At 38.4% G+C, this 25,738-nt stretch overlaps 3 protein-coding genes across 5 annotated transcripts; 2 read left to right on the top strand and 1 right to left on the bottom strand.

Annotated features, from left to right (window-relative positions):
• The first annotated feature begins 1,346 nt into the window (after positions 1 to 1,346).
• slc25a17l (solute carrier family 25 member 17-like) lies at positions 1,347 to 11,785 on the top strand. The gene is made up of 9 exons (XM_057817628.1): positions 1,347 to 1,598; positions 1,716 to 1,776; positions 1,856 to 1,922; positions 1,986 to 2,140; positions 2,205 to 2,321; positions 2,387 to 2,532; positions 4,836 to 4,931; positions 7,302 to 7,384; positions 9,442 to 11,785. Exons 1-9 carry the CDS (start codon positions 1,524 to 1,526, stop codon positions 9,584 to 9,586), a joined length of 945 nt encoding a protein of 314 aa, XP_057673611.1. The 5' UTR covers positions 1,347 to 1,523; the 3' UTR covers positions 9,587 to 11,785.
• A 1,836-nt stretch (positions 11,786 to 13,621) lies between these two features.
• dxo (decapping exoribonuclease) lies at positions 13,622 to 19,005 on the bottom strand. 2 transcript variants are annotated; one of them, XM_057817626.1, is made up of 7 exons: positions 18,845 to 19,005; positions 17,901 to 18,358; positions 17,533 to 17,759; positions 17,245 to 17,464; positions 17,036 to 17,171; positions 16,866 to 16,960; positions 13,622 to 15,982 (listed from the first exon to the last, which is right to left on the bottom strand). In XM_057817626.1, exons 1-7 carry the CDS (start codon positions 18,884 to 18,886, stop codon positions 15,874 to 15,876), a joined length of 1,287 nt encoding a protein of 428 aa, XP_057673609.1. In that variant the 5' UTR covers positions 18,887 to 19,005; the 3' UTR covers positions 13,622 to 15,873. The 2 variants fall into 2 exon arrangements, with proteins under 2 accessions (XP_057673609.1, XP_057673610.1); XM_057817627.1 differs by having other exon boundaries at positions 13,623 to 15,982; positions 18,713 to 18,995.
• Positions 19,006 to 19,399: 394 nt separating this feature from the next.
• On the top strand, positions 19,400 to 23,455 carry stk19 (serine/threonine kinase 19). 2 transcript variants are annotated; one of them, XM_057817068.1, is made up of 7 exons: positions 19,400 to 19,908; positions 20,604 to 20,696; positions 20,780 to 20,922; positions 21,021 to 21,256; positions 21,379 to 21,476; positions 21,659 to 21,806; positions 23,246 to 23,455. In XM_057817068.1, exons 2-7 carry the CDS (start codon positions 20,606 to 20,608, stop codon positions 23,289 to 23,291), a joined length of 762 nt encoding a protein of 253 aa, XP_057673051.1. In that variant the 5' UTR covers positions 19,400 to 19,908; positions 20,604 to 20,605; the 3' UTR covers positions 23,292 to 23,455. The 2 variants fall into 2 exon arrangements, with proteins under 2 accessions (XP_057673051.1, XP_057673050.1); XM_057817067.1 differs by lacking the exon at positions 19,400 to 19,908 and adding an exon at positions 20,158 to 20,315.
• The last annotated feature ends 2,283 nt before the right edge of the window (positions 23,456 to 25,738 follow it).

Genomic DNA, 25,738 nt, shown 5'->3' with positions numbered 1-25,738 from the left:
AGTTAGTATGAGTCAATACAGATTCATTTTGCATTGATCATTTTGCCTATCAATTAATTAGATTAATATTCGTGAGAAACAAAACCCTGACCCCTGTTCACCCAATATGTTTGGTCTTATTAATGTCCCGCCCCCAGCAAAAAGTGTACATGCAGGTTATGCTGTTATATTGTCCCTACCAATATTGAGACAAAACCCTTGGTCACAACACCAAGTTTCATACGTTTTCTTATTCAGGCCTATACATTGTGCCTATCGTGTTGAAGGTGTTGAAATTTCCCCAAAATTGTTGAAAATTTTCTCAAAGCATAAAAGGGATTAATGATTTCTATATTGACAATAGAACACAAGTTAATTTATTAGTAGATAGTAAATTTACATTGTTTTGTGTTGAGTGTGCAGGGGCATGGACTCCACTGGATTGGACTGTCTGTAACCTCATAAAAAAAAACATATTTTTGAAAAATAAGAAATTGAACATTATTTTTCATGTCCTAAAACGATTAAAAAACTTCAGAAACAAATCTTGACCAAGGATTTCATAATTCATGCATTATTCAGAGGGTTAAACTAGTCCAGGGTGTACACGTCTAAATCCAATCATGTTTCATAACAATTAAAAATCTGCTGTAAATCATTTAACCCTTTAATACCTGCAATATGAAGCACTTGTCAGAGAATCACAAAATTTGAAAACAAAGGTCTTAATGAAACATTTTTTTCAAATTTGTAAAATAATAATAATAAAAATGTTTAATATGTGTAATAAGCGCGCTAATATCCATAGCCCTTGCTAAATCCTGTTTTTTGTTTCTCATTAACCTGCAGATGCATGAGTTGATTTGCATCCATTATTTTTTTTGAGGAAAGATATTTAAAAATTCTGAATTAGTCTCAAAATCATGAAATTCTAAGTGTATCAAATGTGAAACATTTGGCAAGAAGGGGGTTAAGACAGGTTGCACATACTGTACAACAAACACATGAAACTCAATGGATGTAAACATACATGTTGGACACGTGAGCAAAAAAAAAAAAAAAGAAAAATAGAAATGAAAACACATTTTTTGGATCAATGCTGCCCTCTACTGCAAGACGAAAGAAGTACTACTATTTTCAGACAAACGTCTAATTCTTGAATTCTTTTCATCTTTTAAAATGTTTATATTTAAGTATGTATAGATATATATATATATATTGTTGTATTTATCGTCCTATATGCTAAATTTACGATATGGCTCAATTGAAATTGTCATTTATAATCCGCTACAATGTATTTCGTTCTACTGTTTTTGCCGTAGTTAGCGTCAGAGACGCCCACCCACTGCGCGCATGCGCACATCGGATCATTTGCTGAATATGTCAAATTCTACTTCCTGGTTCTCTTAATTTTTCAGTTTGCAATGTTCACGTGAATGTTTGACAACTTTACAAACTATTTACCCGCAACCCAGACGGATAAGACTCGTTAAAGTTCTTACCAGTGTTTGGTTTGCGCGCTTTGACGGGAAGAAGCTGTTAATATGTCCGCTAATGGAGGCTCGCCGGTCGGCCTGTTGTCTTATGAGACTCTGGTTCACGCTATGGCAGGTGCAATGGTGAGTGAACTAGTGACACGTACGATAAAAAGACACGTGTTTGTGTGCGCATTTGTAGTATGACATTAAATTTCAGTAACTTTAGATTTCGATAAGCAATTTTATTTGTCATTTCAGGGCAGCGTGACAGCAATGACCACCTTCTTCCCTTTGGACACAGCAAAAAGTCGACTGCAAGGTGAGTTTCTCCTCTTTCAACGTTTATGGACCTGTTGTCTTAATAACAAACACTATCTGTATTTATGTGTTATTATCAGTTGATGAGCGCAGAAAGTCCAAATCCACACCAGTTATCCTGGCTGAGATAGCACAAGAAGAGGGCATGTAAGTACGCTGATGGATTACGGGGTGATGACTGAACGTTTTCTTGATGACCCGTCCTTGCAGTCTCGCTTTGTATCGAGGCTGGTTCCCGGTCATCTCCAGCCTCTGCTGCTCCAACTTTGTCTACTTCTACACCTTCAACACGCTGAAAAGGCTGACGCCAACCAGGCCGCACCAGTCGAGACTCGGCATAGACCTGCTCACGGGCATCATATCAGGTGAAACGCGCCGATCAATGTTGGCATGATAAATGGAAACCATTTGTTTCCGATGCTTGTGTAGGTGCGGTCAATGTGATCCTAACCACGCCCATGTGGGTTGTCAACACTCGTCTAAAGCTTCAGGGAGCCAAATTCAGAAATGAGGACCTTCATCAGACTCAGTACAGGGGCATTTTTGGTGTGTTTAGCTGTCAACGTTGCTATTTTTTGGTGGATTACTTGATGGAGGCTTCCCTTCTTTAGATGCATTCTCCCAGATCATAGCAAAAGAGGGCGTAGGAACGCTTTGGAACGGCACTCTGCCTTCGCTCATCCTGGTCCTCAACCCAGCTGTGCAGTTCATGTTCTATGAGTCCATGAAGAGAAGGGCAGGGAAAGGAGGCAGAAAGGTGAGAGGATAATGGACCATGTTTTTCCTATCTGAGCTTGTTGCACTAAAATGACTTCATTGGTATCGGGGAGTACAATGAAATAACATGCCGATGGTGTTCAATATATACTTTTCCAAATCTGGTTTCCGCCTAGCGCTGTCAATGGCAGACAATGAGGAAAAAAATAAAACTTCTTCTGGCCAAGATGTACTATCACTAGTCGACATCCAATCCATTTGAAGCGGAGGAGGATGGCAACGAATGAACATTTCTCTATTCATTCGCCGTCATCCTCCCGCTTTAAATGGATTGGACGTCGAGCGCAGTCAATGGCAGATAATAGGTTAGGCAGTGTCTGAACAAGCCATGATAGCAATAAGTTTACAGTCAAGTGTGTATGGAGTAATTTAGTATTAAAAGGAGGAGGGAAAGTATATATTTTTGAAATTCTTGGTATTGTATGGTATCGGCATATGTTGGCTGTGAGCCAGGCGTATTTGCAAGACCGTGTCAGCTAGTGTGTTGCTTCTCGCCGTGTTTTGATTACATCATGACAAGCGGACCAAGATTCTTCACACTATTCAGTGGAAAACTTTCAGGCTTCAAAACATTTCAACAGATAATGCATTATTAGCTATTTTCGGGCGATAGTTTTCGACACTGAATTTTTTGTCACAGCTCTATTTAAAAAATGGTATCGGTTCACCACTAATTCAGATAGTATTGCTACATGAACTTCCCATCCTTTATTAGGCCATTATCAATCAACCGCACTGTCAGGGAACCCGTGGGTTATTAAAAGTATTAAAAAAGCATTGAATTTAGTTTTCCATTATTAAAGATATTATAAGTATTAAATTAGCTGTCGTAAGTCTGGATTTTTTTCACCGTGGTTTTAATTTTGAAGAACATCTCAGTGCAACCTAAATTAGATCCGTGATGAAGTTTTTTTTTTTTTTTTAATCCATAACGATGCACTGCACTACAAATCATAATGCACCTCGTGCGTGCACACTGTTAGCATCATTAGCATTAACATCACAACAGCAGGCAATCGCACAGTACTGTATGCTAACGTAAGGAGCTGCTCAGATGACTTAGTTGTTACGTTCAACGAAAGCCTCAACAAGACAACCAAGTCCAAACAGTTGGACCAGCATGTGTCATGTGAGGTATTGGATCGGCGACCAAGTCGCATCCAGATACTTTGGGTCGCAGTTTATGGGTCATGCGAAGGCAGTGGACCTGCTTAACATTTCAAAGTAAGTTGCCAATTTCTCCAATTAAAATGTGTTAGATGCAATAATGTATTTCTGCACGGTTTGCCTTTTGAATGAATGTGAATTTCGTAGTTTTAACTCAAGAGTTATCCATGTTCAATGGGGTGTTTGCAGGTGCACTAGCCTTAGCATGGATAAACCGGAGTCGTATATCCACCATCACCCTCAGATACACAACACGGTTGACACTATTATTGGAACGAGTGCGGGGTAACGTTGATCTGAATAACATGGCATGGTGATAGGCAAATTATAATGTAAACACTTCCTGGTATATTTAAATGTTTTTCTTGATTGAATAAGAGTATGGATTTTCTCTATCTGATTAAAAGAAATGTCTTCAATAGCTAACAAAGGATTAACATGTGTTTTGTATACTTCTTGTAATGTGATTAGAAAAAAACAATTACCAAGGGAAATGGTCATGTGTAGCTTTTTTATCTTGTGGTAATTAATGGTAAACTACTGCCATTTAGTGGCTGTTTTTTAAACTTTCACTGCCAATTGCAAGATTTTTCCAAGCACTTTACAGTTAAGGTGACCAACTTGACAATCACCAACCTACCACCTTGACTAGGTCCTCTTAAACGGGAAACCTGTTGTATTGCAAATGTAATTTCTGAAGTTGCTTTACAAAAATAGTGTAAAATCCATTTTATCCTGGGGAAAAAAAGAATCTGAAAGACCTTATATTTAAATGTGTTTTAATTGTATCTTCAGTAAATGTGCATTCTTTTGTCAAACACACTTGGTAATTGAGGTTAAATTTGATGTTCTGTGCTTTATCTTTTTAATATGATTCAATATTATCTAAATAATGGGTGCGAGAAAAGTATTGAAGTATTGGCATTAAAAAAAGGTATTAAAAGTCTTGAATTTAGATTTATCAATCCTAGGGGGACCCTGACTGTGCTTTTGCGCATTACTGACTGTCACCATTGACTGTCTAGCTTTCCTTTTGCTTTAATTCTCCAGAACTATAGAACTGTATTTAAACTCAATAAATGGCATTAATATGACAAGGCTGGTACTCTTCCACAGATATCGTCAGCAGAAATCTTCCTCATTGGGGCTGTCGCCAAAGCCATTGCTACAACCGCCACATATCCACTGCAGACAGTTCAAGCCATCCTCAGGGTAAGTAGAGCGCAAAATGACTAGAATACCGTAATTTTCGCACTATAAGGCGCATCTGACTTGAGGCTGCCACCCACTAAATGTGACACGAAAACCGCATTTGTTGAATAGCTAAGCTGCACTGGAAAATAATCCGCAGCTGTCATCACTGTATTAAGGGATATTTACCCCAAATACATTAAGCGGTAACACTTTATTTGACAGCGGCATCATACGACTGTCGTAAGACCAAATGAACCACCATGAAGCTTTGAACCAATTTGCTGCAAAGCATCATTGCTTCAAGAAGCTTCAGTTGGCCATCACTGCTCCCTTGGGCAAGACAGTCAACCTCTGCTGTCACCTGCTGTCAACACTTTTCCAGCTGTTTAATTAATTGCTAGCTATGGTATTTGGTAACACTTTATTTGACAGACAATCATAATTATGACATGACAATGTAATAAGCATTAATGAATGCTTATAACAAATGTCATCTAGTGTTATCCGGCAAATTATCTCACTTTTCAATGGATGTAAAAGATCTGAGCTGGACATAGGTGGATGTAAAAGATCCGAGCTGGACATAAGTGGCGTTAGTGAGATAATTTGACGGATGACACTTAATGGCATCTGTCATAAGCATTGAGTAATGCCCATGACAGTGTCATGTCATAATTATGACAGTCTCATTACAGTCTTATGACGTGCTTTCAAATAGTGTTAGCAAATACCATAACTATCAATTAATGAAACAACTGGAACAGTAACTGAATGAATAATTAGCACAGATCATGAATTTTGACTGTTATTTACATCTGTAGCACTGCAATGCATGCTAGGGGGCATGTGTCACCTATTTACCGACCTAAATCAACAAATAAGTCGCACTGGACTACAAGACGCAGGATTCCAAATGAAAGAAAAAAGTAGCGGCTTATAGTCTGAAAATTACGGTACTTACTTTTGACCAGCAGTGGTGCCAATGATTCATTTTCTTTTACTTTACAATCGAAAGAACAGCGTGACGTCAGCTCGGGTAAAGGCTGCCACTATCAATTATTTTGATAGTAGACTTATCAGTGATTAATTTTGCAATGAGTCGAATAATAAGATCATTCATAAATCACATGCATCTTCTGTACTGTTAAATTTTCATATACTGTGTATATGTATATATATATTTGGCAGAAAACACTCAGGTGACTTGAAGTTCCGCTCTGAGACCCCCAATTTGGCCAAATTTCAAAATTGTCTGATATGCATGCGTGATACATCATTGGAAAGCTGAAAATCTCGATTTTCTGGGGGAAGAACATTTTTGAACAGGAGGGCATTTAAAAAAATGTTTTTTAAACAGCAAAACCCTATCTGGAGATGAGAGCACGCAAGACCAGAATTACAGACGCCATGACTTTAATGAGATATTATCGCGTATTTACCTTGTTTCGATCCAAAAACTCCATGTAGCATGCATCACTGAGTGTCAAGACACAGCTGTGAATGGCCACAGCTGGATTTTTGGGGGATTTTATGGGTGAAACATGGTACTATAACAAGGGTCGCGATGCAGAAATGGCAGACATCAAGGAGTGGTTGAGATTTTCTTTTTAATATATTTACCCTTTTAAATGTTTTTTTCCCCATTTTTCTTTGTTTGGATCGATTATTTATCATCTAACATATCAGAGAAAATGCGACAGTAACAAAAAAAAATACAATTAAGCGATCGTTATGAGGTAGATATCCTTGACTTTTTTTACAGACACTATTTTTGTCATTGTGATGTAATTTGTTTAAAAGTTTAAAATATGGGACTGACTAATTAAAAAAAAAATTTTTTTTTTTTTTTTTTTTTTTTTGAACGAAATATTACACATCAATTAATGATCCTAAGCTAAAAATGACAGACATTTTGAATAATAAATATAATAAACTACCTTTGTTTTATGGCTGGGGTAAAACAAAAGCAGTGGTGCGACTGTAAACTGGGGTTTCATGGGTAAAACAGACAAATTAAAAATAGTTCGGAGGCTTAATGCGCGATAAATCTGCTATGGCAGCATATAGACATATTGTTCTGTCAAACACAACAGTTGTTTTGGCTTAAAATACAGCAATTTATTTTAAAGAGGGGTGCAAGAGCAGAAACTGCTTTTTCAGCCAGTTTGTGTTTTTTTTTGCCATATACTGTATATATATACATATAAACACACACACACATTCATCATATTTTGGATGAAAAAATGCATTGGAACCAGAAATTATACACAATGAATCGGCTATCAAAATAGTTGTCAGTTTATTTGAAAATCAATTAGTTGTCAATAACTAGTTAAAACTGGTGTATCTTTACAATTGTAAAAATGTTACTCTGTGCTTTCTTCTCAGTTTGGCCAGTACAAAGGTGACGGCAAGGGCGGCCTGACTGGAAGCCTGGCAAACATTTTCGCGTTGCTGATGGACCGAATTAAGTAAGGGCTCTAAAACAGAGGTGTCAAACATATGGGCCTACGTGCCGGAAGCGGATCCGGCAGCAGGGTTGTACATACAGTAATGTTCATTAGGGATGCAAAGATACAGTTAAGTCATGGTTCGGTTCGATTTTCGATATGAGGGACACGATTTTTGATTCGATTCAATACATTTAATGTATAATGTAAAAGTATAAGTGGTTTTTTTTTTCCAATGTTTTTTTTTACTTTGCTAACAAGCAAAAATAAATCATCATGTAAACATTACTTCTTACTGATCTGAAGAAATTTTGTATTAAAGTGCTGAGAACAGTCTTTACTGTTTTTAAAGTGAGGCCGGGCACACTGTTGATTGCTACAGCTCTCTTAGCAGCTAGGTTTACCACATGAGAAAAACAACCTATTTGTGGTCGGAGTCCATCTGTGTCACGTACTGAATTAACAATATTTGTAGCATTATCTATAGTCACTGGTATAGATGGATTTGGCCTGCTTAACTTCCATTCAGTAATGGCGGTTTTTAATTCATCTATGTAGTATATAGACTACGTGTCCCATGATCGCTCTGGGCTCACGTAGACAATGGCATGGAACTTGGGGGGGGGGGGGGGGGGTCTAACATAGCACATCTAGTTTGCTATTTAATGATAACTAGTGTGTGTGTGTGTGTGTGTGTGTGTGTGTGTGTGTGTGTGTGCTCGACTGCTGTCGGAGCATTAAAAAAAGTTAACAAATGCCACAGAAGTCACGTCTGTCCATTATTGCACAACACCAGCTAATGAAAATCGACTTTCATAAACAGGACGAGTGTGAAGTACAGCGCTCTTTATTTGCCACTCATTGTTCATCATCTAACCATGAGGTAGCTGTCAGTGTCCCGGGGTATCCAGCTGTCTGTTGTCTAAGTGAGGTTGTCCGTAGCAGCCAAGTTGGTAACGATGTTTTGGCGGACTTTGTTGTAAATATCCAGGAAGACAGTCTTTGTGAAATATGTTCGAGAGGGGATAGTATATCAGCAAACCCAAAATGCTGCCACACAGCGGATCTGTACGACGCTGAAGCCGCCTCCTCAAACTTCTGTCTTTCCTCGCTAGCCATGATTGTCATGTCTGTTACCTCTGCCACAAACAAATGCAGCGTGGTTCACTCTGCCCTCCATGCAGTTTGGGAGAGAAGAGGAGGAGGGCTTCTCGTGGGTAGGAGCCGTCTCAGAGCTTTTCAAGACAAAGCCCTTAGTTTTCGATGCACCCCAGGCATATTAGCGAGCGCACGCAAGAAAAAAATTTGGAAAATACATTTTGGGAGCTTTTCATTTGCATCAAATATTTTTGCGTATTGAATCGAAGAGGGTGTATTGAACAGTTCAATATAAAACCGAGTATTGTTGCATCCTTACTGTTCATACTGTTAGTCATACTTTACATACAGGATTACATGCTTTAATTTTGACATCCGTGCCATGAAACCGGAGATTTCTGATTTGTGTGAAAAAGTGTGTAGACAACTGCACTTGGCTTACGTTTGTGTCCGCAGTCACATTTGTTAATTCACCCCCTCCCACTCAAAATGGATTGGATCACCAACTGGAAGTGACCATTGAACCAGCAGCTGTCCGGATATGCCCTTAAATCAACAGGAAATGAGCAGAAATATCAAGGAACTTAGCCCTGAATGACACAAAATGTATAGGAAGTGACCCGTGAGTCCCCTTAAATTACAAGGAAGTGACCCGAATTTAACTTTGGCTTCCATTGACATCCAATGGACATCCAATTCCCTTAAACTGCGAGGACTAACTTTGAATGCACATATTTCAGTGCCATTGACGGTGCTAGATGTCCAGTCCATTTTAGCTGGGAGGGTTTTTGACCAAAAAGAAACTGGTTCAACCCACATAAAAACTAATTGCCATGAAAGTGGCCCGCGAACCAAAATAAGTTTGTCACCACTGATCCAAAAGACACACAAGCATATCGCTTTATCTCTTCATCCAGTTTGATTTACATGTTCGTGTACGATGGTCAGTCGTTGATTAACAACGCGTGTTCCATTTGCAGAAAGCACGGTGTTCTCGGTCTGTACAAAGGCTTGGAGGCTAAACTGCTCCAGACGGTGCTGACGGCCGCCCTCATGTTTGTCGTGTACGAGAAGATCACCGCCGCCACCTTCAAAATTATGGGCCTGCACAGGAAGCGAATGTAGTCAAGTGAGTTTTGGTTTGTCGTAAACATGAGGACGTCTCAGTGGATGCACTCAGAGATGGGACTGCATAAAAAAGAAGCGGAAGAAATGGATTCTATGTTTGCGTATTTCCATCTGGTTACTATGTTAAACCAAATAACGAGATTAAATAACAGCAATTTTCCTCCAATAGGGCCTGTAACCCAACCATTCCTCATAAGCGTTTGTATTTTAATGATTAAGGTGACTATTAAAATTGGGTCTTAATAGATTGTCCTAAGACGGCGATAGACATACAATTCCATGGAATGATAGCTGCCAGCCCTCCCAATTCAAATGGATTGGTTGGATGTCTATTGCCACCAATGGCAGCCAGTATACAGTACAGGCAAAAAGTCTGGACACACCTTCTCATTTGTGTGTATTCTTTATTTTTATGACTATTTACATTGTAAAATTCTCACTGAAAGTAATATAACTATGAATGAATACGTGTAGAATTGTGTACATAGCAAAAAAAAAAACTAAAAACGGATATTCTAGTATCTTAAAAGTAGCTGCCCTTTGCTCTCTCACTCTTGCCATTCTGTTGATGAGCTTCAAGAGGGAGTCACCTAAAATGTTTTTTTGACTACACAGGTATGCTCTTTCAGGGTTAATTAGTGGAATTTATTGCTTTATCAATGGGGTTGGGACCTTCATTTGAGTTGCACTGAATGAGGTGTGTCCAAACTTTTGGCCTGTACTTTATAAATTGTTATAAAGTGTGAAGGAGGCATTTCAATGTCAGTGTGAGACTTACCTCTTTAACAGCACGCTGTGCCTGTGGTGAATATACCGCACCAGACAATTTGCATCACTTGGGTGCAACGTTTACATGAAAATAACTTCTGATGCATTTCTTACTTGAAGCCATCATCGCTTTTTTTCCCCCACAAACACTGTATACTGTGCTAATTCTCTGAAGTGAGTTTGCACTGTAATCAGTAATAAAAGTGTGAATAAAATCAAATTCACTTTTCAGGTTTATTTCATAGCTTGCAAGCAGGATAACACAAATGTCTTATTTTAGCTTACATACTACGGCAAGTATTTGTCCTTCACTTTAGCATTTCATTTACAGTGGTACCTCTACTTATGAAATTAATTGGTTCTGGAAGTATATTCATAAACTGAATTGTATAAGTAGAGACACGTTTTCCATGTAAATGTCTTAATATTTTCCAAGCCCCCCCCCAAAATTCACACATAAATCTTTTGTAAATAATAAAAATGCATCAAACACATGTTACTATTGGATTATTGCACAATAACAATAAAATGAGAGTTGTGCATACCGTAAAAATAAAACGTTAATACACTCACGTACAGCTGACGGAACACCTGGGGCGAATGAAGAGGATGCTGGGATACACACATGCAGTAAAGTTCCCTCTTAGCTAATTGAATGCTATAAGTATGTTAAGTTCAGAATACTCTGGGAGCTGCGAGTAGCAGCCCATACTGTATTTTTGCCTTTCATATCCTGAAATTTCTTTTTGCAACAAAAGGCAGTATTTTCCCATTGAGGTGTTTTAACCTGAAAATTCTTTATGTAGAGACGTTCGTAAGTTGAGGTACCTCTGTTTTTTCTGCTGACATCAAAACTAAAATGCAGTTTAGCACGTACTGTCAATAGTTTGATCATAGTGGGAGTCACATTGAATTCACTTAAAACAAGGTTGTTCAAACTTTTTTCAGAGGGCCGGTTTAAGACAGGGTTTATGCGGGTCATTAAAAAGTATTAAAAGTCGTTAAATGGATTTTGTCAAAATTCAGGCCTTAATAAGCATTAAACTAAATTAGGCGTTAAAATTTATGCTAACTTGACATTAAAAACTTTTTTTTTTTTTTTAAACATCATTACAGTTGTCCAGAGGTGGGTGGAGTAGCCAAAATTTTTACCCAAGTAAGAGTAGTGTTACTTCAAAATAATATTACTCATATAAAAGTAAAAGCAGTCTTCCCAAAAAAATTACTCAAGTACAAGTAAAAAAGTATCCAGTGAAAAGAATACTCAAGTAATGAGTAACATTGTGAGTAACATATTTTTGTTGGATTTTTTTTTTTTTTAAACAATGGTATTTTTCTCTTAGCACAAAGTTATCTATATGGACTGTTATTATAATGATACTGAACAATAACCAATTACATAACCACATTAAGCCATAAAAAAATGGGGGTGGGGGGGGGGGGGGGGGAATCATTGAATTCCGACGAGAAAAAATTACATAAATGCAGCATTATTCGTCCAAAGACCATGACTGCCTCTGGAGGGGAAAATATTTCCTAGTTTGAATAGTGAAGAGTTCCTTCATAATTACTATTTTGAAATTAAAAGGATCATATCTCCGGTTTTCCATGGTCAATCGGTGCCAAATGAAAACTGGGACAGAGGTTAAAATCTGCGCTTTCGAGAAATGTTGAGGGCAGTGCTCTATATGAAATACTTCATTTTTTACGGTGCTTTAAAGACATCTCTTTGGTGAAATCGGTTGAGCTACCCCGGTAATACAGCAGGCACGTCCCTACTTTTGGTATTACTGACAAAAAACAAAACAAAAAAACAAATCTAATATGTAGAATAAAGAGGAAAAATGTAATGACTTGTGTAGCCCAAAGTAGCGGAGTAAGAGTAGCATTTTTTTCTTCACAAATCTACTCAAGCAAAAGTAAAAAGTATAGCTTAGAAAAACTACTCTTAGAAGTATGTTTTTCTCAAAAAGTTACTCAAGTTAATGTAACGGAGTACATGTAACACGTTACTACCCACCTCTGCAGTTGTCTGACATTATCAGGTAGCCGGGACAAGAGAGCCGATAATATCAGCCAATAAAGGCATTTTAAAATGATATTGGATAATACTGAAATTGGTTTTTCATTATCAATTTTGGGCCAATATGCATGTTGCCTTCGAAGCGAATGAAAAAAGCATCAACCTTTGTACAAGAGCTGGTCAGAGCTTAGCACAGCAATTATGCTTATTGACCATTACATGTCTCCAAACTAAGATGCTTTGGATTTAAATATGTGAGCAGATCATTTGCATTCATGGTGCAAAAACTAAATGAACAATAAATGATTCAAAAATAATGAATTATAAACTAATTACATACCTCATTTACTGTAATGAAGCTGTGTGTCTTTGTTATTTTGAGCTAGAAGCACTGTGTGAGCCATATATGATATTGGCACTTTGCACTTGATCAAAAATGATGTTTGCACTGTTGCACTGATTTCAACAATATAAGGCAATTTTTCCATAACTTCCGTTGTTCTCTTAATTTTCACGGAATATTCATTTTATTAGGAAAAGCTTAAAGTTGTTATATTTATCATTATTAAAGAATCCAGTGGGACATCACAATACAATTAGACATAAAATGTTAAATCCATGACTGCATATTATCGTTGTTGGTTTGATATCTATCGGATTTTTGGAGCTGGACAATATCTGCAGTTGGGCATGGGCATTAAAAGTAGATTTATTAAATTAGTTTAAAGTGGCAATAAAAAACATTACATGAGATTTGCTGATACCTGTAGAAACCCTGTCAGAAAAATCGAATGATAATTGTACTTTATTTCATCCTGTGTGTATTTTACTGAGTTCTCAACTTTTGTTTTATTTTCTTAGCATGCTTATGTGTCAAATTTAACCACACATTATGTAAAGTATATAGTGTTAAGACATTTAACCATTTATAGAGCAATTGACTATATTTGGTAACTAAAAAAAACAATAAATTCTTTTTTTAATTACTAAATGTTAGATTTGAAGATGGTTTTATCTACACCTAACTTGGCTAAAAAGAACATGCAAGATGTTGATGTAGCTTTTTGTGGCCATAAACTGCCCCACAGTCTGGCAACTGTATTTACAGTGCCTTGCAAAAGTATTCGGCCCCCTTGAATCTTGCAACCTTTCGCCACATTTCAGGCTTCAAACATAAAGATATGAAATTTAATTTTTCTGTCAAGAATCAACAACAAGTGGACACAATCGTGAAGCGGAAAAACATTTATTGGATAATTTAAACTTTTTTAACAAAAAACTGAAAAGTGGGGCGTGCTATATTATTCGGCCCCTTTACTTTCAGTGCAGCAAACTCACTCCAGAAGTTCAGTGAGGATCTCTGAATGATCCAATGTTGTCCTAAATGACCGATGATGATAAATAGAATCCACCTGTGTGTAATCAAGTCTCCGTATAAATGCACCTGCTCTGTGATAGTCTCAGGGTTCTGTTTAAAGTGCAGAGAGCATCATGAAAACCAAGGAACACACCAGGCAGGTCCGAGATACTGTTGTGGAGAAGTTTAAAGCCGGATTTGGATACAAAAAGATTTCCCAAGCTTTAAACATCTCAAGGAGCACTGTGCAAGCCATCATATTGAAATGGAAGGAGCATCAGACCACTGCAAATCTACCAAGACCCGGCCGTCCTTCCAAACTTTCTTCTCAAACAAGGAGAAAACTGATCAGAGATGCAGCCAAGAGGCCCATGATAACTCTGGATGAACTGCAGAGATCTACAGCTGAGGTGGGAGAGTCTGTCCATAGGACAACAATCAGTCGTACACTGCACAAATCTGGCCTTTATGGAAGAGTGGCAAGAAGAAAGCCATTTCTCAAAGATATCCATAAAAAGTCTCGTTTAAAGTTTGCCACAAGCCACCTGGGAGACACACCAAACATGTGGAAGAAGCGCTCTGGTCAGATGAAACCAAAATTGAACTTTTTGGCCACAATGCAAAACGATATGTTTGGCGTAAAAGCAACACAGCTCATCACCCTGAACACACCATCCCCACTGTCAAACATGGTGGTGGCAGCATCATGGTTTGGGCCTGCTTTTCTTCAGCAGGGACAGGGAAGATGGTTAAAATTGACGGGAAGATGGATGCAGCCAAATACAGGAACATTCTGGAAGAAAACCTGTTGGTATCTGCACAAGACCTGAGACTGGGACGGAGATTTATCTTCCAACAGGACAATGATCCAAAACATAAAGCCAAATCTACAATGGAATGGTTAAAAAATAAACGTATCCAGGTGTTAGAATGGCCAAGTCAAAGTCCAGACCTGAATTCAATCGAGAATCTGTGGAAAGAGCTGAAGACTGCTGTTCACAAACACTCTCCAGCCAACCTCACTTAGCTCGAGCTGTTTTGCAAGGAAGAATGGGCAAGAATGTCAGTCTCTCGATGTGCAAAACTGATAGAAGCATACCCCAAGTGACTTGCAGCTGTAAGTGGAGCAAAAGGTGGCGCTACAAAGTATTAACGCAAGGGGGCCGTATAATATTGCACGCCCCACTTTTCAGTTTTTTATTTGTTAAAAAAGTTTAAATTATCCAATAAATTTTGTTCCACTTCACGATTGTGTCCCACTTGTTGTTGATTCTTGACAAAAAATTAAAATTTTATATCTTTATGTTTGAAGCCTGAAATGTGGCGAAAGGTTGCAAGGTTCAAGGGGGCCGAATACTTTTGCATGGCACTGTATCAGGGAAAACAAAAAGGAGGCGAGGGCAAGCAAGCGACATAGACATACAAGACATGGAATACATGGTTCAGGGCAAAGAAAGGCTAACCAGACAGAAGTTATCCTATCTGGTAACTAACTATAATAAGGAGAACAGAAATGTTAACTGTGTGCACAAACATTGATCAGAATTGTATTTTTTATAAACAGTAATACATACTGGTTGCGGCCCAAAGTAACGCTTTAAAAGTAATTTTTATTTCATAGTATTTAACTCATTGCCTGCTATTGACAAGGCTAGACATTCAATTCATTTAAAATAGGAAGACTGGCTCAGTGCTCATGTTTAGGGCCATCGACGGCACTAGACATCTACCGGTAGTCCATTTTGACTTGAGAGCGGTGAATTCGCCCCTCCCAGTCAAAACAGATTGGATGTCTAGTGCCATCAATGACAGCCAATGAGTTAAATGAGTGCCCTCACAATTGATGCATGAAAAGGTTCATATTTAGTGTGAAATTTTGTTATTCCTCACATGCTAATTCCCCACACTTTTGTGATGACACTTCAGATGCTGTTATCTGATTGCCATATGCTGGATCACTGGGTTCTGTATAAAAGTCAAAGGTAGATATACTTTTCCTGTTCCAGTGCTAATCATGCAATGCAGTGTGAAAATTTGTTAGCATTGAACTTGTTGAACAGATGATTAATTAAAAAAAAAAAAAAATGGACGAAAAGTCTTTGTTAAGCATCCAGGAAATCTCTTGGGTTAGAATGTTTAGCCCATCTCCTTCACGTACCAGTTTGGCAAAAAGGAATAAGGAGAGTCTCTGTGGACTGAGTAGGTCACATCACAGCGAGGGTTCCAGCAGAACAGATACACCACACTGGAAAAAAGAAAATAACTGCATCAACTGAATGGAGTCTTACTTCAGAAATAGAACTTTTCTGCAGTGTTGTTTTTGACAGCCCTTTTAATTTCTGTCTTAGTCTTATGGAAGATATACTTATTAGTCATATTTTATTCATCTCAAAATATGTTTATCTTCTACTTTTTTGTTATCGAAAACTCAACTAATTTCGTCTAGTTTTATTCGATGTTAACTATATGTTTTCGTCTGTAAATTTAAAAATTTTTACTCCAAAAATAAATAAAGGTTTCCAACTATTTTGAATGAACATTGACAGACAAGCACATATTGTAGTCTCTACAAGGACAACGCCAACTTGGTGATTATACACTCTCAGCAGGAAAACAGTACATTATTTTCAATTCATTATAGCCACCTGGACGCCATGAACTGGATGAAAAAAAAGTTGTCCAAGAGTTTAGAGGACGCTAACACAAATGCTACGAGTTACATTTACTGTAAGATGATCACTCAGCACAGACCTTTAATGGCTAAAGCGACATTGCATATTCTCTCTGCCGAGCATATAAATCTTACCGTATGTGCAAGCCTGCACAGAGACTGGAGAGGACACACTGGTGAGTTGGGAAGCGGGTGGGGCGCAGCACGTTACGACCACCAGACACTGTTACGATGCAGGCTAACTACACATAAATGTCACAAATTGTGAACATGCGACGAAAACTACTGCGCATCTTCGTCTCGTCAGACGAAAACTGGCATTCGTCTCGTTATGTTTTAGTCTCCCAAAATACGTTTTTAGCTAGTTATCGTCTCGTCATGAAAAAAGTGTTCGTTGACTTAATATTTTCGTTTAGGCATCGTTGATGAAAACAACACTGCTTTACTGAAAACTCACTTCGGGTTGTCTTCAGTCACCACACTCTTGACAAAAGACAGGAAGTCACTGCAGAAGTTCATGCAGACTGTCGGCCTCCAACATTTGTCCTCGGCCTGTTTCAAAAGATATAGATTGTAGTCGTCGCAATTGTCTGGTTTATGTTACGAACAGCCAGCGGCAGTCTGTACTTTAATGAGCCGCGAAATCTTGGAGATGTGAAAGGTCTCCACGGAGACGACCACTCCGTTGTCATCCCGGAAACCTGCTACAATGCGAGGGACTCCAGGGAGGAAGGACTGTGCCCACCACTTGAGTAGCTTAAATCTGATGCAAAATAAAAAAGAATCCATTTTCCAATTTTCTTGCAGTCAATACATGGTTTTTTCTTCTCCATCACCTGTAAAAGTTGCTCCGCTGTTTGGGAGTACAGATCTCCGCGGATGTCTTGAGCTCCACGTAGCATGCCGGAGGAGCCGGAGTGTTTGGATCTTTGTCCCGGCAGTCCACCTCGCCTGAGAACAGCAGCCTGTGATCCGAGAGACGTGTTTGGACCACGGTGCAGAAGGCCTCGTTAGTGTTGACCACGCCGCTTGAATCGGGGTCACCATCCATCTTGTCTTTTAGGGGAACGCGTAGTACGTTTTCAATGAAAGTCTCACAACCAAAACAAACAATACTTCCCTACCTGTACATATGTACTGCTCAAACTTGTACCCCCAGTACATCATCTCCTGGTGCCTCTCAGTGCGATTCTCTCGATCCCAGCGAGCGGTGTCCGTTTCCACTTCGCTGATGTAAAGGCTTCCCTTGAACCTGGTGACGGCCAGCAACCAGCCCTCTCGCATTTCGTATGGTGTGGTCAGTAGTTTGGTCAAATGGCCTCGCCACGTCACAAAGTCCACTTCCAAACCTCTGCGAGGGAAAGATGACCAACTCCAATGAAATGTTTTCTTTCAATATATTCGTTGATCAGATTTAAAAAATCAGATTTGAAGAAACCACTACACGATGATATCGAATGTTGAATAAGTCAGCAAATCCCACCCTACTTACGATGAAGATGACTTCTCCGCCTTCCGTGTGAGCTTATGTCTGTTCGCCAAGATCCAACGCAGGATGTGGTCTAGCTTTTCCTTCACGCTGTCATCCCTCTTTATGTAACGGTCTCTATATCCATCCCTTAGGTCAAAATGTGGGCATTTATCAGGTTCCGCGTAGTACCTCATCTGCCTGCTGTCGTTAAAAAAACTGCGCTCGGAGTCGAGAGAAAAGAAACCGAGTTCGACAGGTTGCTTGTACAAGGGGAAGTCTCTTTCGTAAAGTTCCTTTCTGGTGCTTAAAGTCTGAGTGCTGGGTGTTGTTTGCCGAGTTGTTGACTCGGAGAGGTGGTGGTCTGATTTGGAAAATTTATGTCCCCTGTCATTTTGTTCGCCATCATCTCTCCGTCTCGTGAATGTTTGCCGCTGGTGCTGGAAGCTGGAATTGTGGGAGTGTTGCTGGTTCATGTTAACCTAAAGAGAAGAGAGGACATACATTGATGCGGAGAAAGAGACTGTGCATAAAGTGATTGTCAACACAATAGTGGTAAAGGTTCTCATTTGTATTGTCCAAAATCTCGTTTTGCCAAACATTCAGAGTTCCTCTCACTGGAGCTAATGTTTCAATATTACTGACAATTAACGAAAGAATTAAGGGAAAAGTGGGGAAACTGGTGTTATTGTAACATTGGGATACCACTTAAAAAATCAATTTAGCAACTGAGAAAATTCTAATATGCACTCATCAACTTGACTATGATGTCAATAATTTGCCTGCCATTAGATTCATTTATAACAGCAGTGGCGATTTTTTTGTATGTTTCTTACCTCAATTCAAACACGACTGCAGAATTCTAAATTGGCCACATTTTTCTAATAAGAAAGAACTGGGGGCGTAATGGGAGCTAACAGGCTAAGTAGCATTTAGCTGTTCCCCAAAACAGCGTTACCTCAGCTTACTTTTAGTTCCAAACTGCGGTGTTCACTCAATTTGATGATCATAATTGGCTATTTCGAAACCTATACCAAATGATAGCAGCTCCATAACGATCCGTTCAACTTGTTATATTCGTTAAAATGTGCCAGACCATAACATCGGGACACGCAGGTACCACGGTGAACAAAAGGGGGCAGTAATGTCAATTGTCAACTAAGTTACTGGCTTCTTTTTGTCGAATAAGAACCCGCGCAAGTACAGTACAACTGAGGATGTCGTGACGACTGTAACCAGAAGGAGCAGTATTTCATACGTTTCTATGGTGTTGCAAATTGTTTAAAGAGAAGAAGAATAGTATCACAATGATAGATATCATATGTATATTGCTAGATACAAATTTGTCCGAGTCAGCGGCGTTAGGAGCCGGTGTTCGGCCATTCCGTAATGCTCAGCGCGCTTGCGCAAGCCTCCGCACGCATGCGCACATCGCTTAGAAGCGGCGAATACTCACTATTTTTGTTTTTATTTAGTTTTTTAGAACCTTTTCATTGCCTCAAAAATACTTTTTGCATGTATTACCCTCTCATAATTTTAACCATTGTGTTTTTTGTGTTAGATTTGAAGCAGTTGACCACATTAGTCACGTAGCGAATTTAAACCGTTGTTCTGCCAAAATACGCTACATCGGCGAAACGTCTTACATTAGTCGAATTTGACACCTAAAGTACTACCGTGCGCTCTAAACTTGTTTTGTTTGGATGCATACAGGAATAAGGTACTAAAAAATGCCTGCAGAAAATACTTAAATGTAGTTATATATATAGGACGGCTTAAACACGCTACGTGACCGAACACCGTCCTTATTTGATATAACTACATTTAAGTATTTTCTTAAGGCATTTTTTCGTACGTTCTGCCTGTATGCGTCTAAACAAAACAAGTTTAGAGCGCATGATAGTACTTTGGGTGTCAAATTCGACGTTTCGCCGATGTAGGACATTTTGGCAGAACACTGGTGTTCTGAAATTCCTTCTACCGATCTAGATGACGTTTCTGCCGGGTTTTACTTAAAGGCATTGGATATAAGGTGAGTTATTTTGCCAATGAAATATTTTTAATGTGTGCGAACGTGGCTATTATTCAGGCTGGATGTTGAAAAAATATATGTAAATTAAAGCACGCCGTTTGTTAAACGCATCTCTTTCGTTTATGTAAAAAGCCATTCGAAAGTCAACTTGTCAATATTTTAAAGTACACGTTCCATAGACTAGTGTTGCTTCGCGAATGGCACTGGTACAAAATGGCCGACAAGAGATAACAGCCATTCCGGTTGGCTTACAAAGCAAATAGGCCATCTCGTTCTCTATGTATGTGATATCGATGGTAGCGGTAGCACTAGCACTGTACAATAAAATTGAAGCTAACACAATTGGGGCACTGTTGTTGACCCAAAACTATGTGTATGCGTTTAGTATTGCGCTAGCAGCGTTCCAGGTAAGCTCTCCAATGTAAATAAATACATATTTAGTGACAATTCAAATTTTTAAACGTATTTTAAACGAAACAAGTCACTCTCAAGTCACTGCCACACTGGAGCAAATTTGGCATTTCCACAAACCTTAAGGAATGCCGTAGTTGTGATTTAAATAATTTACGTGTTCCCAGTCGGTTATAGAGCACAACACACGTAACACAGCTACAATTATTGTGTTAAACATCAATTGTAACAATACAATGGGACTGAAGTACCAAAAATAATGAACTGCTTCTTCCACTTTCCAGGTATGAACAGAAAACGACCTCTGATTTGTGACATTTTCAAAGTACAGAAAAGAAGACCAGGTGCTGAGAAGTTTGGTGTCAAGAGTGATGAAGGTGGTTGCCACTTTTCTAAATCAAGCTTTAGCTCAAGTGGTAGGTAGCAATCAATTAAACCAAAATGCTTTCAATCCCGAAAGGTTTGACTGACGTCCGAGCCAGCCTGGAGTACCTCATGACACTATTTCCCAGAAAGCTCTTCAATGACAAATTACCTCAAATTGTACTGAAGCACCAACTGTATAGCATTCATCATGACAAGACTCTAGTGGACAAGGAAGTGGTAAGATGAATGAAGATGGTTTGTGTTGAGCAATGTAGCAAATGAATACAGTACATCCTTTTATCGGATCTCTGATTATGTAAACAAAACACCTGCAGAATAAACTGCGCGACAATGGGGAGCTGCTCATGTTCCAACTCGGTTTTGACGCCGAGGCGTTTGGCCTTGTTTTCACGCCTGACTACAAGGCCAAAGTTTTGTCCGGAGAGGAGGGAAGAGACACCCGAGGGACTGTGGACAAGTTCTTGGAGAAAGTTTTGTCGCCTTGCACCGATCTGAGCTTCAGCAAAGACCAGATGATCAGGGACTTCCTCTTTACGGACTCAGAAATCACGTATGTCGAATCTGTTTATTGAAACCTCGAAGAACCTTTAGTAGTGTAATAGTTCACATAGTGGGATTGTTGATATATTGTATGAATACTACATTATCATCAATGTTTTTGTTGCCATTCAGGCAGCTGGTGAAGGCCGGGGTCTTGACGGTCAGGGACGCCGGCAGCTGGTGGCTCTCTATTCCCAACTCTGGCAGATTCACGAAGTACTTTATACAAGGTAGGTATCTATGTCTACTAGGACTACTTCAGGGTGGAAGAATAGTGAGTACAGGTAACCTGTGACCTGAACAACAAAAACTTGAGAGAAAAAAAAAAAAACGATAAACAAAAAAGTCAGTGAAAAGGTTGAATGTTTGCTCAAACGACAAACATGCTTCCCTCAATCCCCTCGTCCGCCAGGTCGTAAAGGCGTGCTGAGCATGGTGAAGAAGTCGCGCTATGGCGAAGCGTTACAGGCTGAGCTGGAAGGACGGCGGACCACCTCGCAAGTAAAATTCCACATCAAGTACCACATTCACGATCTGGTCGGTGCCGAGCTGGTGGAAAGGTAAATAAACAAGCGCGCACTTGCAGTAAACTTCAGTTATTTTATATACAAAAAATATTCATGAATTAATTTAAAATGTGTTAATATTTTGTTCAAATTTAAATTTGTGTATGCTACAAAATTACTGTTCTGAAAGATGTTTAATGATATATTTTAATGTTTGTGTATTTTAAGTCTAGTAATAGAATCAAAACAATTCAGAATTCAATTGTGTATTACATTTTTCATAAATTGAATCCATTATTTGTCTGATGTTAAAAAAATGAATCATTTATCAGAAACATTTTTAAAATAACAGCTCAAGTTGAATTATCTACAAATACATAGTCGACATTTAAAAAAAAACATTTAACATAAGTCTTTTTATGTTTAAATTTATTTTACAGTGATTATTTTGTCTTTGTTCATGTTAAAACATTTTCCGAGCATTAAAATGAAGGTTTTACGAGCACGAACAGAAATTCTCAACTTGATTTCCTAGGTGAAACTTCCTATTGAAAGAAAAATGACTTGCATGAAGATTGTGCTCAGATTGAAAGGTTTCAGAGGTGTAAAATATTTATACAACTTCAATATACAGCATGTCCCAAAATTTTGTATACACTCTTTGAATTGTTACAACTTGTTCAATTTATTGATTTTAACGTGGAAAACCGATTCACAGGAGAGAAACAATGCACATTTAAAGATTCTGACAGTCCACAGTGAAAAAGTAAGGACACATGGACAATTTGAGAATGTTAAAAAAAAAAGATCAGCTCACATAAACAAATGTAACTTACAATATAAATGTGGCTTCGTCACTCTAGACAATTTTCAGTGAAAACGTGTTATCGTCTGCACATCGTGCACGGTACCACTCGCCGAATTCAATCCTTCGATCAGGGTCTTCTTCGTTGATAGCATCAACTAGCGCTGGAATAAAACTTTTCCATAGGCAGGTTTCAAAATGCGATGGACCCTTGATTTTGGGATGCCCGTTTAACGAGACAGTTGACGAACATATTTTCGTGGGGAATTCTGAACATTAACAATAACATATAGCTCTTTAGTTGGGCTTGTCGATGTTCTTTTTCGTCCTGAATGTTTTTTTCTCATGCACTGGATGATCCCATTATTCTCAAAGTTATCTACGATTCGTGAAACGGTGACGCGTGTTGGGGGATCTCTGTGGAACTCACGCTTAAAGCGTCTTGCCACTTCAGCTTTATTTTCACATTTCCACAATGTTTTCAGAACAATTTTTTTTTTTTTGCTCGAACATAAGCCCAGTCAGTATCTGCCATTCTTACTCCAAAAACCAAAATCAAATCTGAAATAGGAACAAAAAAAAACTGTTTAAAGCCAAAGAGTGTATACATTTTTTTGGGACACCCTGTGTATATATATTTAAATATAACTTTAAGTGACTTATATTCATGTACCTGTTTTCTCTCCAGCATACCAACAACCTCTGGGACTTTGTTGCGATATGTTGACTCCTGAATTATCGAAGATGAGAGATAAGATGCTCAGATTGTCAATGTATGGTACTGTATTTTTTCACAAATGAAGGCCTTATAAAAACCCAGTGGGTTCATGAAATACACGTGATGTTCTCAACCTTATTAGGTTATTGCATTATATAATTAAAATCATCTGCATTATTTGTTTCTTTGTGGGATTTCTTTTGTACATTAATTGTTCATTGAACAGTCATGGCTACCTGAAAAAAAATATTGATATAATTCCTGGTTAAACATTCAACAAATGGAGCATCCTGAGAAAGCATACTTCCACATAAGCTCACAATTAAAACATTACAGTACCTCCGTTCACTTCGCTCTTCTTCTACCCTCCACCCTTCTGTCCCTCGTGCCTGTCTCACCACCTTCGGTTCTAGAGCGTTTAGAGTAATTTAGCCCCCATCTCTGGAACTCCCTACACCTGAACTTTGCAACAAAACCGCTCTCTAAATTTTCAAATCCTAACTCAAAACACATCTGTTCAGTATTTCTTACCCACCTTAATCCTTAGCTCTGTTTTGTCCCAACCTCTCAGTTTTTGATGACTTTTATCCTGCTGTTAATTAATAATCTTAATTAATAATCTGTTAATTTTTAATCTCTTGTACAGTGTCCTTGAGTGTTTTGAAAGGCGCTTGAAATAAAATTATAAGCAAATTCAAAATGTCGCCATATTTTTTTGCTGTCTCCTTTGACCCTTCTATGACCCATCCTGCAAATTTGAGTTAAATGAACTAATAATTGTAAAATTCCTTAACTGACATCTGTGACCTTTGACCTCATTACGCCAAAATGTGTTTGGCTGCCACTTACCACACTAAAGGTCCAGTCCATTTTGACAGGGAGAGGCTGGCATTGAATTGGACAGCTAGCACCATCAATGGCACTGCAGCATGAGAATTCACTGCTAATCCTCCCAGTTTAAATGAACTGGACATCTATCGTTGCCAATGGCAGGCAACATGTTAACTTGTCTTTCTCAAACTTGCAGGATGTTTTTAAAAGTTCCCTCCAGTTGGTTCGATCAGGGTTTCTAGTACAGATACCAGCAAATGTCATTTAATGCTTTTTAATGCTACTTTAAACTAATTTAATGCCCAATTGCAGATAGTTTCAAATGAACAAATTGTAAGCATTAAACGAATATTTTTAATGATTGAAAATATATATGCAACAAACAGCTTGATGCAACTTCTGTTCCAGTGAGAACAGAAGGCTCAGAAAGCCATGTATGCACGGCCAGCCCAGGCCATTTGGGGGCCCTAAGCAAAATAATGCAAAGGTGCCCATATTTTTGGCCCACCATTTCGTCACAGTGTACTGTGAAACCCATACATGCAATCCAACCCATACGTCCATATTTTGTATATTAATCAGATTTTGTTGCACTGCATACTTCAGATTTCAAAGAAGTCAAGGAATAATTTTTATTTTTTCAAGCTTGTAATCAATTATCAAAACTCACAAAAGTCAAAAAAAGCAAACTGTAGTAAACAAAATAGAATATAAATTAAACAATTGCCAAATTGGGGGGCCCCCTAGCGGTCAGGCGCCCTAAGCAGCTGCATAGTCTGCGTATAGGCTGGGCCGGCCCTGCATGTATGCATTAAGGAGAGCTAGCAGAGGAACACTAGCAGCCCACCGATGGGTATTACCTTAAGCCCTAAAATTAGCAACCAGAGTTGCTAACGGTATATAAGAGTGATTCCTGGTTTTGAGACAACTCCAATAGGAAGCAAAACTGAGAAGCATAAGCACCCAAACTCTCTCACAAATTCATCCAGAAAAATGAGAGTACCGTACAGTCATGAAAAAAAAAAAAACTACACATCACCCAAGGAGAGACTTATCAGTGCATATGGCAGAAAACACAGAGAAGGCTGAAAAAGCAGTTCCTGCTTTTGCACCCTTCTTAAAATGAACTGCTGTATTTTAAGCCAAAAGAACTTGTGTTTGATGGAACAGTATGTCTATATGCTACCATAGCAGATTCATGGCGCATTAAGCTCCTGAACTACTTTTAATTTGTCCGTTTTACCCTGAAAACCCCCGTTTACAGACGTCGCGCAACCGTTTTTGTTTCAACCTAGCCATAAAAGGTGAGTAATTATTATTCAAAATTTGTCATTTTTAGCTTAGAATCTTTAATTGATGTCTAATATTTAGTTTAGAAAAAGAAAAAAAAAAAATCATTCACTCACATATTTTAAACTTTTAAACAAATTACGTAACAATGAAAAATTTGGCGTCTGTAAAAAAGTCACGGATATCTACCTCATAACTATTGCTTGATTGTATTTATTTTGTTAGTCACATTTTCCCCGATATGTTAATGATAAATAATCGACCCCCCCAAAAAAATTGAACTTAAAAAAAAAAAAGGTTAAAGGGGTAATATATGAAAAAAAAAAATCTTGACCACACCTT

The sequence above is a fragment of the Corythoichthys intestinalis genome, chromosome 16 (assembly GCF_030265065.1).
Source record: "Corythoichthys intestinalis isolate RoL2023-P3 chromosome 16, ASM3026506v1, whole genome shotgun sequence".
NCBI lineage: Eukaryota > Metazoa > Chordata > Actinopteri > Syngnathiformes > Syngnathidae > Corythoichthys > Corythoichthys intestinalis.
Note: the sequence above shows the minus strand (reverse complement) of the source record. Positions and strands in the feature narration are given on the sequence as shown.

What these genes read in the sequence shown, in the direction of transcription:
- stk19 (XM_057817068.1), top strand. Translation starts at nt 20,606, where the DNA reads ATGAACAGAAAACGACCTCTGATTTGTGACATTTTCAAAGTACAGAAA. An exon ending in TGGTGTCAAGAGTGATGAAG is followed by an intron (nt 20,697 to 20,779) that starts GTGGTTGCCACT and finishes CAATCCCGAAAG; the next exon opens with GTTTGACTGACGTCCGAGCC. An exon ending in CACGAAGTACTTTATACAAG is followed by an intron (nt 21,477 to 21,658) that starts GTAGGTATCTAT and finishes CTCGTCCGCCAG; the next exon opens with GTCGTAAAGGCGTGCTGAGC.
- dxo (XM_057817626.1), bottom strand. Translation starts at nt 18,886, where the DNA reads ATGATCATCAAATTGAGTGAACACCGCAGTTTGGAACTAAAA. An exon ending in ACCGCAGTTTGGAACTAAAA is followed by an intron (nt 18,359 to 18,844) that starts GTAAGCTGAGGT and finishes TCTTCTCTTTAG; the next exon opens with GTTAACATGAACCAGCAACA. An exon ending in GTGACTGAAGACAACCCGAA is followed by an intron (nt 15,983 to 16,865) that starts GTGAGTTTTCAG and finishes TCTTTTTTCCAG; the next exon opens with TGTGGTGTATCTGTTCTGCT.
- slc25a17l (XM_057817628.1), top strand. Translation starts at nt 1,524, where the DNA reads ATGTCCGCTAATGGAGGCTCGCCGGTCGGCCTGTTGTCTTATGAGACT. An exon ending in AGCAAAAAGTCGACTGCAAG is followed by an intron (nt 1,777 to 1,855) that starts GTGAGTTTCTCC and finishes TGTTATTATCAG; the next exon opens with TTGATGAGCGCAGAAAGTCC. An exon ending in CAGTTCAAGCCATCCTCAGG is followed by an intron (nt 4,932 to 7,301) that starts GTAAGTAGAGCG and finishes CTTTCTTCTCAG; the next exon opens with TTTGGCCAGTACAAAGGTGA.